We start from the raw sequence: 13,326 nt of genomic DNA, 5'->3' as shown, positions 1-13,326 counted from the left end.
AACCCGTCAAAGGCAGTAACGCCATATTCATTTACATGGAATTAAGGGGGCATAGAGGCCATTCCGGGATTCAAAGAAACGCCGGTGTGACTCCGATATATGTAGAGCTCCCATCCGCCAGCCAACAGGGAGTCCTATAAAGCAAATACATATTAGATCTTTAGACCGATCTGGCACTTGGTATCTTCAACTATTTGCACAGTGTGTGTAGTATTGAGAAAAACACGGGTTTCTTTCCTTTTGTACTGCCTGTATCTTATCTTAATCTTTTCTTGGTGCACCCTATTCCAGTTTTTAGACTGTTGTGCTTTCTATCTTATGAAAAATTTAATCGGATTTACCCCTTGGGCTGACCCTTGCAATAAAAAATCTTTCAATGAACTTTTCTGCATTGGATATTACCCATGTTATTTGTTAAATCTCTGATATGTATATGCTGATGATATTTTTCCTGTAATTTTAGGCTTGCTTGTACGTCCCACACTGTTTACCTATCCGCGCCCTGATGAAGGTGTTGCCCTGTCCTGGGCTATTCACCGAAAAGCGCGTTGGCGTTTAATTCTTTGTGTGTTGTTGGACCCTGCCTCCATCTACCATCAGGAGGACACATGAGAACTTTCCACTCTGACATCATGTGGTGGCCTCACCACCTGGATTGATTTTCTGATGTTCTAGGAATGTTATTGCTGAATGAATGTGTATGTGATTATGAGTGAATGTGAGCATGTTTGATGGTTATGGATGCTACGTGTGGGACTTGTATATATTTATTGATTATATTCTATGCATTTATTTATTTACTATGTGAAGTTTGATAACAGTAGTTGAAATAATATTAATAAAAGAAAAATAAATTTGCTAAATCTATTCAGTCTTTGAATTCGTTAAATATATGCGATTGTCAGCCCTAGCTGTTGTTACATAATATTGTGACCCTATTCTTGGGCCTTTTGTAATCTTTATATATAGGCAGGTGGCTTTTGTGAGTTTTGGTCTTTGTAACTTTCCCCTGCCCCACCTGCCTATCATTTGCTGTCAGGGGTCCCCCTTTGTATTGGTGAATTATTTGATAAAGTCAATGGTTCGCTGCAGACCCTACTAGTAGACGGAGGTACCCCAAGCATTGTCCCCGCACACTGCAGAGAAATTTATATAATGGAGGCTTCTCACTGCCAGATCTCATGGCGTATTACTGGGCGTCCTAGCCCTAACAGGTAATGAATGGTGTTTTTGATACCGATCCGCTCCAACGACCCGCGAGAGGTTGGTCACGGAAGACAAATCTCACCTCCATTATTTATACAGGAAATGGTTTTGCGGGCACCTGCTCTGCCCAAGAAACACCTTTAAAGCCTGGTACAAAGCAGTAGCATGTGTGGGATGGAGGAATAAACTCTCCATCTCAACCCTGTTGTGGATAAATGACTCCTTTAAAGAGCTTGGGGGAGTGTTAGGAACTACCCCATGGGACCTGATGGGGATGTCAACGCTTTGAGATTTGAGTAGGATTGACCCTGGGACATCAGAGGCAAACAACCTCACCACCCACAGTTGAGGCCCAGTTGCCTTTACTTGTCTCGTGCCTCCCCTTCATACTGCCATTCCACCTGAACAGGGTCTGACTCACTTACTCTGGGCCAATCATAATGAAGGAACAGTCTAGACCGACACCTATAATTTGATGTTTGGGGAGCCTGCCAATATTGTCACCCAGGTGAATGAGGGCTATTACTCTGCCACACTTGATGCATGATCCCACATTGACACAACACAGTTTTATGAATTGGCTATTGGAACTTTTATATGAAAATCATGCTAATGGTTTTGACTGAAGACTCAGCATTGTCAAGTAAATGATTGTTGTGTTTTGAGTTTTAAGTATCATTTTAAAATAGACCGCTTTACTCATACAGTTATTTCAATTTGTATCTAATGTTTTATGCAAGGGTAGTCAGTCTCAGAAGATGACAACATTAGGCAAATCACCTGGTCTCTAACATTCAAAACCTTGTGATCAGGCCAGTGAAAGTCTTAAAGTGTTCATTAACAAAAGAAAAATATATATCTGTGACTCAAAGAATCTGCTGAAAAGAGGTCTACCATCCACCATATAATAAAAATGACAGCTGCTAAGCAGAAACAAGACTTAAATACATAGCATTTTACTAAAAGGCATTTCATGAGAATTACATAGTTTGGGGGGGGGGAAGCTAGTACACAGGTACACTTGACTGAGATCAAGAGACAAGAAGGAAACCACCTTCACTTGGTAAAAGAACGTAAACCTCTTCGGCTGAGCAAGCTAATCAATACTTTGTCTCTAGAGCCAAGATGTGAAAGAGAGGTTGTAAATGTCATAGACTGGCCTTTCCTTTAGGCATAGTTTGCATGAGAAAGAAAACGTGGCTTGCTATGCTCCTGAACTATTTATGGGTCGGGAGTAATTATGATATACAAACTTTTATACATGACATGCTAGAAAAATAATGACAACTGTATGTCATGGATTGTCCAAAATTTATTTAAATAAGGTATCACTGCCAGAACCAGAATCCTTCGATTTACCATGCATTGGTGGTAAGAAACCTGCAGTGTTTGTGTGCAATTTCAGAGCAAGTTTTCTATCATGTCCCACATAAATGTTGTCTCTAAATCAGTTTTCCACAAATTATTGTATGTTCTACGACTTCTTCACCTTTCTGAGAACACTGCTTTAATTCTCGCTGTGATTTCTCTCGTCTTTATAAAACCATCTTTATCCTAGACTCGCCAACAAATATCCAAACTTTAAGAGTCCAGAATCCTGGCACTCCTCTTCCTAAGGCCTTAAATCACAGTCTCATGACGCCGACTATGAAGTCTTTCACTACCCCAGTAAATGAAAGACCAAATTTCATTGCAACCTTCAGAGGCTCTTATTATGCTTTCTCTAAACTTGCTTCAGTGAGTAGCAGCAGTCAGGACCAGTAGCAGCTCCTCCACTAAGGCAGAGGAGCGTCGCCTCACTGCTATTTGAGCAGTGCAAAACGAAAATGCTAATAACAAGATGTTATTATCATTTTATATCTGAAAGAAACACGTAGTGATAGATTCCTTACCTTAGAATTACCCCTTGCGTCAGACTGGATCCGGAAAGTTTTCGTCAGTGATACCCTGCTCGTCGGTAGGCGTTGTCGTGCAGCTCCGCGTGCGCGGTTGGCGTCGTTGTCGCCGAGATGACGTTGATGGAGCTACTTAAACACGCCCATGTGCACTGACGTCAGTTCTGTACACGACTTTCCGTGCCAGGAACGCAGAGCCATGCAAGACACTGACCACTGGTGCTTTGAGACTAGGGCCCTGAAAGGGATGACCTTAACCTTAGAAATCAGTTCGCAGAATGGGGAGGATGGGTGGGGCGATAAGGAATCTATCACTACTAATGTTTCTTACAGATACATCGTTACCGAAGGTAAGTAACTTGTGCATCTGAAAGAAACACATAGTGATAGATTCCTTACCTTAGAATAGTTACCCCAGCAATACCAACCCCGGTGGTGGGTCTGCGAACCAAGATCACACCAGGAAATCCTGGAGAACAGAACGGCCAAAGAAGCCGTCTCTCCGGACTTGGCTGTCCAGGCAGTAATGCTTGGTAAACATGTGCAGCGAGGCCCACGTATCTGCCTGACAGATGTCATGCAAGGGAACTCCCCGCCCCAAAGCAGTAGTGACTGCCGTCGCCCTGGTAGAATGGGCGCGTAATCCCACTGGAGGCTCCTTTTTAGCCAAAGAATAACAAGCCTTTATACACAGAACGACCCACCGAGAGATGGTCTGCTTGTGCACGGCCCGACCTTTCTTGGTGCCCACGTAGCCAACAAAGAGCTGGTCATCCACCCGGAACTGTTGTGTGCGGTTCAGGTAGAAGGAGAGCACACGTTTTGGGTGCAGATGGTGGAGCCTCTCCTCCTCTTTCGAGGGATGCGGTGGCAGAAAGAAGGTGGGCAAAGTGATGGTCTGCCCGATGTGAAAGGCAGTGACAACCTTTGGAAGAAAAGATGGACGAGTCCTCATAACAACTTTGTCCGGATGACAGAGAGAAAAGGAGGTTTAGAAGAGAGAGCCTGCAGATCACTCACCCTTCTGGCAGAGGTGATGGCAACCAGGAAAGCAGATTTCAAAGTGAGAAGATGAAGAGGACAGTTGTGAAGTGGCTCATAGGGAGCACACATCTGATATGTTAGAACCAGGTTCAAGTCCCACTGAGGCATTATGAACAGAACAGGAGGGAAACGATGAGTAATGCCTTTTAAGAATCTTTTTACAACAGGGGATATGAAAAGGGAAGGCCCCTCTGGAAGCCGTAAAAAGGCTGAAATGGCCGAGAGGTAGCCCTTGATAGTGCCCAGAGCAGAGCCCTGCTGGGCCAAAGAAAGCAGAAATAGAAGGACCTCTGAAAGAGGGGCAGAAAGGGGATCCACAGCCTTTGCTGCGTACCATGCCACAAATGTATTCCACCTGCAGGCGTATACCATCTTAGTGGAGGGACGCCTGGCTGGCAAGATTACATCACAAACTAAGGAATCTATCACTACTAATGTTTCTTACAGATATATAGTTACTGAAGGTAAGTAACTTGTGCTTTTCTGTGCAGGACTGGAGCCAGGTCGGACAGGGGTGGGCTGAGCAGAGGGTGGCGTGCGCATGAATGTTTAGCTGGCTGTCTTGGGCCGGCCAAACATTCATGCACACTTACCATGTTCCCCACCTGGCTGTGTTCCACAGCCCGATGGAGAACATGCCAAGGCTCCCAGGCACTGCTTGACCGGCCAAACAGGCTGCTCATACCAATCACGACGCTTGATTGGCTGAGAGTATCTGCTTCCGGTGCTGCCAGTGCATACGAAAATGACAGAGGAGAGGTGTGCAGCTACGACGAAGGAAAGGTAAGATGTTCCTTTTTTAAAAATGTTATCCAACCCCCTATTACCCCTCCCCCTGTCCGCTTCACCACCCTCGTTCTGAGGCAGCCACCACTGGTCAGGACTATTAGAAGAACTACTAATCCTATGAGGCTTAGAAACAAGAAGCCAATGGGAAGCAAACTGTATTCCAAATAAGCAACCAATCAGAACCCTAGACCACCTAAAATACCTATTTTAACCATGAACGGTACTCTTTTCTTGCTGCTAGCAGTCAAGATAAGTATATATTCCACTATTTATCCAGTTCATATATAGTTATTGGTATTTACTATTTATATTGTCCTGTATAATTGCCGTCTTTATTCATTTGAGCCCAAGTGTCCCCACACATCTTTTAAAATTAAGACTTTCCTTCGTGAACACTAAGGAAATCTAGATTCATTTGGCTGGGTCATTAAGCGTTACGTGGCCAAGTGGTGTATCTCTTGTCTAAGTTGCTAGCCCTTATGTTCCCATCGGATGCCTAAGCATAGCTAATCATAACTTACTGTCTGTGTCACAATCTTGTTATAAGAAATTTGGGGGAAGGATCCTCCATATGCATGATAAGCATGACCTTTCTCTGTAGAACTCTGTCACTGACTTTAAGAATGGCATCTGACGACCTCAACTTGAGCAGGTTGCCTCTGTCTTTTTGATTAGATGGCTAAACCCAGCTTTTGTCCCAACATCCTCTTCACTTCAGATTGTTAACTCTACTCCAAGGTCTTAGCGTATTTGTTTCATCATTCAAGGGTGACGGATTCCATCAGTTGATTATACCATCACGACGGGTGTCTATCACTTCCAGAACCGGATCCATATTGCCTCTTCTATGTATTTGATTTAACATGTTTCTGATGGTGCTGCACTACAAAGCAAAATGCAGAGCTTTACAAATAAATAAATACAACTCACATATAATATAAAAAAACAGCCAGCTGCATTTTGATCTTGTAAATTTGATTTCTTCTAAGTGCCACAGTTTGACTGGTCCAGATTGTAGCAGTACTTTTGCTAATGCACTGCTATTGTTCATAAGCAGTTTAATGTATCATTTCTCCTCTGAGATTGAGCATGTCATATGCTTCATGAGCTAGAAAGAAACATGTTTTTCCTGGAGGGGAAACTGGAGTGGTATTTTATTTGCATGTAAATAAGTGTCACCCATAGTCTGTAAAGTAACAGCAAATACAAGTGTCTCGTGAAATGGAAAAGACTTTTAAACATTCATAGCTCATGTGGCAGGTATCCATTATTGTCCGAAAACGATGACCTGAATATTATTGAACTGTGTACACATATATTGCAAATCTAGGGTTCCATTTCTGAATAGCCACCCAAGGCATGTGCTGTGTATTCTTGCAGGAGACTCTGAACAGCTGCATCGCGAGGAGGGTGCCCATCCTGCTCCTGAGGGGCCTGGTCCGGCTGATTGTCATCGACTCCATCGCCGCCCTCTTTCGAAGTGAATTCGGAGCCAAGGACTCGATCGTCAAAGCGAAGCATCTGCAGACGCTGGGGGCGCAGCTCCACAGCCTGAGCAGCCGGTTCCTGGCTCCGGTCTTCTGCATCAATCAGGTATCCGGAACATACATCTTTCCTGACATTTGGAACTTTTATAAATGTGAGCTTTAGTCGTCTTTCCAAGATCACGTTAAAAAATAAGCATTTGCTAAACAATAGGTCTGACCTTGTCCGTCTAGAATCAGTCCTGCAGCGATGGTTAACTGTTCATTCACAAAAAAGACTAGGGGCCAGATGTAGGTAATTTTAATTTACCACCTCTTAAATACCGATTCATACCGAATCGGTATTTAAGAGGTGGTAAAATAGAGGGGGGGAGATGTAGGTATTTCAGAATCGGTAAATACCGAATTGTTAAATACCGATTCGGTATTGCCCATTGATTCCTATGGGCCTTGCAGCCCATAGGAATCAATGGGCAATACCGATTCTGTAATTACAGAATCGGTAAATACCGATTTTAGCAAGGGTGCAGGGGGTGTCACTTTGACACCCTCTGGCACCCCAAAAATAGGCATGTGCGCCATGTGGCACACAGACATGCCCTAAGGGCATGTCTGTGTGTCACATGGCACAGGTGTGCATGCACACATGTGCATGCACACCTGGATTCGGTATTTTACCACCCAATTGGATTGGGTGGTAAAATACCGATTCTTAAAGCCCTGTGGCACTCTGACATGTGCCAGCTACATCTGCATTTACAGAATCTGTATTTTACCGAGTCTGTATTTACCGATTCGGTAATTTTACCGAATCGGTAAATACAGAATCGGTAAAATACCGATTCTGTAAATGCATGCCCTACATCTCAAAATCCAATTACCGGTCGGTAACGGCCGAATTCGGCCGACCGGTAATTGGCCACCTACATCTGGCCCTAGGTGTGGCCTTCGTGAAGCACACGTCGAGGTAACAGAAAGATATGCAACAAAAGAAAGAAAGGATGCTGGTACATATATCATAGGTTATTGGCAGCATCTCGAAAGAGCAACAGTGCAGTAGAGCCACATCAAGCAAAAACTCGTACTGCTATTATGCTGCCGGCAGATTAGATTTGTAGTACATCATTGATTCTAAAAATGTGCCCAAACCACCCATTTACTATTAGAGAAGCACACAGACTTTGTGCACTAATACCCTCTCGGGTGATTAGTGCGCTATGCAAAGCAATATCACACTGTTGAAGGAGTCATGCTATCCACAGCTTATAGTATTTGTCATGTAAGAGTTAAGTCTATGTTAATACTAAACTGTTAAAAAAAATTGAAACTTTGTGAAAACAAAAAACCAAGCAAAACATCAAACTGCTTAACTTTGACAGTGGAATACTTTCACATTTAGCTATAATTAATTTTGAAAAGAATAGAATTACACCAATTACATGTGACTGCTCTGAGAAACAAAAGTTGTACAATAACTTCCTTTCCAATTGAGTCACAACCAAAGCTAAACAAAAAAATCTGATACTGCAGAGGCATTCTCACACTCTTTCTGCTCTCTGAAATCAAAGACTCCATGCACAGGCAAGATGCCGTTACTTGGCATAATTAACGATGTAATTACCACATGGTTGTTGTGTGTGCTGCTGATCCAAGATAAAACTGACACCCCAATCAAGTCAGTAACTGAAGAGGACTAACACATTCCCCACATTGTATGTATGCTTTCCTATGGGCTGATCCACCATCTCAATAAATCAATGGCTAAAGGAAGGCTGGCCTAAAGCACTGACGTTTGTAAAATTACTATTTAAATGAGGCCTTTTTTCAGACTACATTAGCAAGCAAGGCTTTCCATGTTAATTGGCAATTAGATACCTAAATGCTATAGTATGCTGCAGTCCAGTTTCAAAATATTTCTGAACAATTTCTAAAATATCTCAAGTCCTTACATAGTTTGGCTATTTGCAAGTGTGTTACTGCCTGCGGGGAGCCTCTCTCTTCCCTGCAGGAAGAGGAAAAGAAAGTATTGTTCTGACAGTGGCCTGTGCCACCCTCTTGTCCTTCACGGATTGATAAAATAAGCAGTGGAAGGGGTGAGTGGGATTGTGTATGTGGGGTAACTTTAGGAGGGAATAATTAATGAAGGGTTTGGATTAATGAGGAGAAAGTAGGGGCTCCTCATTTTTAGGTCTCGCCTAAGACAATTTATGAGCTGTTACTTGCAAGACATTTTGATTACGTTCAAGGGGCTTAGAGCCTGCACATTTCTTACCATTGGTTGGCTTCATAGTCACTCTTGTTTCCTTGCTTCTCATTGATCCCCTTGTATTAGTTTCACTCTCTGTTCATGTGTTTGTCCCTTCCACAGAGCATGGACCAAGTACTACATCCTGTTGGCAGCCAGTGTCACTCCACTTGTTGCACGCTTCCAGAAGTACTTTTTTTTTCTTTAGGTTGTAGCACTCAATACGTGTATGTGTTTCCAGACCATCTTGCTTCCTCCCCACGTCCCGATGTGTCATTCCTTGCCCGTCCCCTTGCATGCGTTGTTGTTTGACCTGGTCCCAATGCCACCGTCATTGCTTGCCTGATCCCGCTCTCCCCTCCTGTGTTTTTTGTCCATAGTCTTGTCCTGCGTTGTTGCTGCTGCCCCGTCCACTCTCCTCCCTCCCACATTATTGCTTGAGATGTGCCCCCCACTTCGGCTCATCACTGCTTCCCTAAACCCTTCCAGTCATTGTTTGCTGTGCCTTGTCCAGTTGTTGCTTCCCCATCCCCCTCGCATCCCTCTCCGTTGTTGCTTGCCCATATCCTGTTCATACCTCCGTTGTTGCTTACCCCATCCCGCTACCCACCTTCAATCAATCAATCACAGCATTTATATAGCGCACTACTCACCCGGAGGGTCTTAAGGCGCTAGGGGAGGGGGGGGGGTCCGCTACTGCTCGAACAGCCAGGTCTTGAGCTGCTTCCTGAAGGCGAGGTGGTCCTGGGTCAGGCGGAGGTGGGTCGGGAGGGAGTTCCAAGTCTTGGCGGCCAGGTAGGAGAAGGACCTTCCCCCTCTGGTGGCTCTTCGGACGCGGGGGACGAGGGCGAGGGCGTGGCCGGTCGATCGAAGCTGGCGTGTGGGAGCGTAGAAGTTGAGGCGGCTGTTGAGGTATCCGGGGCCTTGGTTGTGTAGGGCTTTGTGTGCGTGGGTGAGGAGACGGAAGGTGATTCTCTTGTTGACCGGGAGCCAGTGCAGGTCTCTCAGGTGTCCGGAGATGTGGCTGCGACGGGGGATGTCCAGGATGAGTCGTGCTGAGGCGTTCTGGATCCGCTGGAGTCTCTTCTGGAGTTTGGCGGTGGTACCAGCGTAGAGGGAGTTGCCGTAGTCCAGACGGCTGGTGACGAGGGCCTGGGTGACCGTCTTCCTGGTCTCGGTGGGGATCCACCGGAAGATCTTACGTAGCATGCGCAGGATGTTGAAGCATGACGAGGAGACGGCGTTGATTTGTCTGGTCATGGAGAGGGAGGAGTCCAGGATGAAGCCCAGGTTGCATGCGTGGTCTGTTGGTTTGGGTGCGCTGCCCAGGGCGAGGGGCCACTAGGAGTCGTCCCAGGCGGAGGGTGAAGATCCCAGGATGTGGACTTCCGTCTTGTCCGAGTTCAGTTTCAGGCGACTGTTCATCATCCACTTGGCTACGTCTGTCATCCCTTCGTGTAGGTTGGCTCTGGCGGCGGTGGGGTCGTTGGTGAGGGAGAGGATCAGCTGGGTGTCGTCGGCGTAGGAGATGATGTTGAGGTTGTGTTGGCGTGCGATGGCTGCAAGGGGGCTCATGTAGAAGTTGAAGAGGGTTGGGCTGAGCGAGGAGCCTTGAGGAACGCCGCAGATGACTTCGGTGGCTTCTGACCTGAACGGGGGAGGCGGACTCTCTGTGTCCTTCCGGCGAGGAAGGAGATGATCCATTCCAGTGCCTTCTCCTGGATTCCGACGTTGCTGAGGCGCTGCACTAGGGTGCGGTGGCAGACAGTGTCGAAAGCCGCGGAGAGGTCTAGGAGGATGAGGGCCCCTGTTTCTTCGTTGTCGAGCAGGGCTCGGATGTCATCGGTGGCTGCGATCAGGGCAGTCTCGGTGCTCTGGTTGGCCCGGAATCCAGACTGCGAGAGGTCGAGGGATCCGTTCGTCTCGAGGAAGGCGGCCAGCTGCTTGTTGACGGTCTTCTCGATGACTTTTGCAGGAAATGGGAGCAGCGAGATGGGGCGGTAGTTCTTGAGGTCGGTGGGGTCGGCTGATGGTTTCTTCAGTAGAGCGCTGAGTTCGGCGTGCTTCCAGCTCTCCGGGAAGGAAGCACCTTCACATTGTTGCTTGCCCAATGCCCCTGCCCCTTCACCTCGTCATTGCTTGCCCCCAACCCCCTCACCCCATTGTTTTTTGCCTCACCCCTTTGCCCCTCCCGTAAGAAAAAAAAATCCAAAACACTTTGATGCAGCCAGCAATGGCCGGGTCATAGTGTTTTTTACTAAGCATTGGCAATGCCAGTAGGTCTCCCCTATGAGAGAGATCTGTTGTCTTGGTCAATTTTCTTTTGCTGTATTGTACAGCAACACCGGTGCTGTGCAGCAGGGTTGAAAGTACAGAAAACGCAGCCAGCGTTGACCTCATCTTAGCGGGGCTCTACAACATCGCTAAACAAGCATTTGCAATGCTATAGGTCTCGCATTTGTTAAAGTTAGAGCTATTGGCGTTGTAAATTATGTTTGATTTTTTTGCAGCCAAGTACTTGTCTACTACTATTGTAGTCTAAGGTTCCCAATAACAAAAAATCTGCCTCCCAGCTTTAAGAAACCGTAATCACAATTCATCAAAACACCATTTGCACAGTTGCCCCCTCCACCCCCCACCTTCCGAGGCGTGTGCCCTGGGAAGGTGAACTTTTTCACCACCTCACTTCTGTTTGTTTGTATACCTCATCCTTTGACATGTAAGTTAAGATTATTTGTCATCATGGGGAATGAATAAATGTAAAATGTGTAATAAAATTAAAAGCTGTTTCAAACAAGGGCTTGAAAATATTTCTTGCCCAGGATCCCCAAAATTCTTAAGATGCCACTGGTAGAAGTCGTCTATGGCTTTAGATTCATAAACATCACATGGTATCATTTTAGCCTTTTACATAGTTTTGTATAAGTCATTTTTATGTATACATTCTGTGGTCTGTGTTCTGCTTTGTACCTTGGGAACTCGGGTGCATAACAGAAGAAAAAACGAGAGTTTAAGCTATTGGCATTGTAAATGGCAATGCCTTTTATTTACGTGTTGCTTTTTAAAACATAAAAAGGCATGGTTATTTACAATACCAATAGCTTAAACTCTCGCAAATGCGAGACCTATTACATTGCAAATGCTTGTTCTGCTTATTTTGCCAAGCTCAATGTTCCATTACAACTCACCTGATCGCCAAACTTGCCAGCCAGGCAGGTTGTATTCAGTCTAAAAAACGAGACTTTTACAAAACTTCATAAATGTTTTATATTTTTAGGTCTTTTCTTTGGAGGCTCGGTGATGCAAACGATCAGGTCTTTTAATATTGAAGTTAAAAAAAACTTGTATCTTTAAAGTCATGACTGTCGACAGAACTGAGAAAACCACCATCACAAAAGGAGGGAACATGTTTACAATGAAAAAAAACCTCATGCTGCTCCCTTTATAAGGCCTAGATCATAGGGATGCGTAGACTCCGCATTTTATCCAGAAGTGAATATCGTTTACTGCTAAGGCAATTAAGAACACGCTGTAGACAATTATTAATACTTTGACATGCCGTAATCTCCCGAACTCTTAACCGCTCATGTTTTGTTGTGACCCTAGCTGCTCCCTTCGCCCTAATGGAGACGCTTGATTAAGTCAGACCCCTTTGCAGGTACACTGACTGTCGAAAAGGCCTAGTCAGCTTTCCATCCTCCCGAGGTCGGTAAAATGAGTACCATTAAATTGGTGAACATTAACGCCCGCAATTTACAGTGATTATAAAATGCGGAAGTGCAGCAAGAGGGGCACAATTAAAAATCAAACTCCCACAGCTTTTCTGTATGTTCAGCGTCCGAGGTTCAATGAAAAACAAGCCCGAGCCGTTCCCACCTCTTATCTCCAAAGTTGAGGGAGGGGTAGTGAACAGCACACAGACTACTGAAGGAGCATTGTTATAGCATGGCCCAAAAGGAAAAGCACACGCACAAGTGTGTGCAATTCCTAGGTCTGTTTTCAAACCCCCTACACGAGGTCTCTCCCTGCGCGAGCACTGCTGCGCAGTGCAACGCTAGGCGCGAGACCTAAAAACTCAGCTTTTTCTGTTAATGGTTAGATTATATTTTTCATAGTATTTTCCGTTTGATTTGGCTCTTTTCATTCTCACTTTAGGGATGTGTTAGGATATGTTTGTTTGAGTACTGAGTAGGGTTGAAAGGCTCGATGTGTTCATATAAATGTATGGTATAACCCTTTCACAGACAGTTGTTTTCTATCTGTGCTATGCCTGGCTAATTTTAGAGTTAAGAGAGCAGGTTGTGTTCCATAGGAGGCAATCCTCTTTAGAAAGTGACATGTAGAGATATAAGTTATAGCAATTCTTATAGTGGATCCTTCAGGGTAGGTCAGTTTGAAGTTTGTAAGAGGGACAGACCTTGTTTCAAACTTCAGGAGTGCTAGTCATTCGCTCCCTTTCAATGGAAGGGGGTACTTCCAAGTGTGACTTCAGTACCTGCTTGGACTAGAACCAAAGTACTAAAGCAAATCGGTCTATCATTTAAGAATGCTTTCTAGTAACCACCATTTGCTTGTAGTCCCCCAAACCGAAAATAAATTTCAGGGTGACCTAAGATTTTCATCGATTGTTCCCAAGTTCTGGAACAAGTTATCATTAAATATC

At 45.0% G+C, this 13,326-nt stretch overlaps 1 protein-coding gene across 4 annotated transcripts in view; it reads left to right on the top strand.

Annotated features, from left to right (window-relative positions):
- The window catches only part of XRCC3 (X-ray repair cross complementing 3), a 143,478-nt gene that overhangs the window by 108,843 nt on the left and 21,309 nt on the right, over positions 1-13,326 (top strand). For all 4 annotated transcript variants that reach the window (XM_078660262.1, XM_078660259.1, XM_078660261.1 and 1 more), the window contains one exon: positions 6,315-6,527. In XM_078660262.1, the coding sequence (XP_078516388.1) occupies positions 6,315-6,527 (213 nt within the window). The remainder of the gene's footprint in view (positions 1-6,314; positions 6,528-13,326) is intronic.

This window comes from Lissotriton helveticus, chromosome 9 (genome assembly GCF_964261635.1).
Source record: "Lissotriton helveticus chromosome 9, aLisHel1.1, whole genome shotgun sequence".
In the NCBI taxonomy this organism is placed as follows: Eukaryota; Metazoa; Chordata; class Amphibia; order Caudata; family Salamandridae; genus Lissotriton; species Lissotriton helveticus.
The sequence above is the reverse complement of the archived record's forward strand: the minus strand, read 5'-3'. Positions and strand labels throughout refer to the sequence as shown.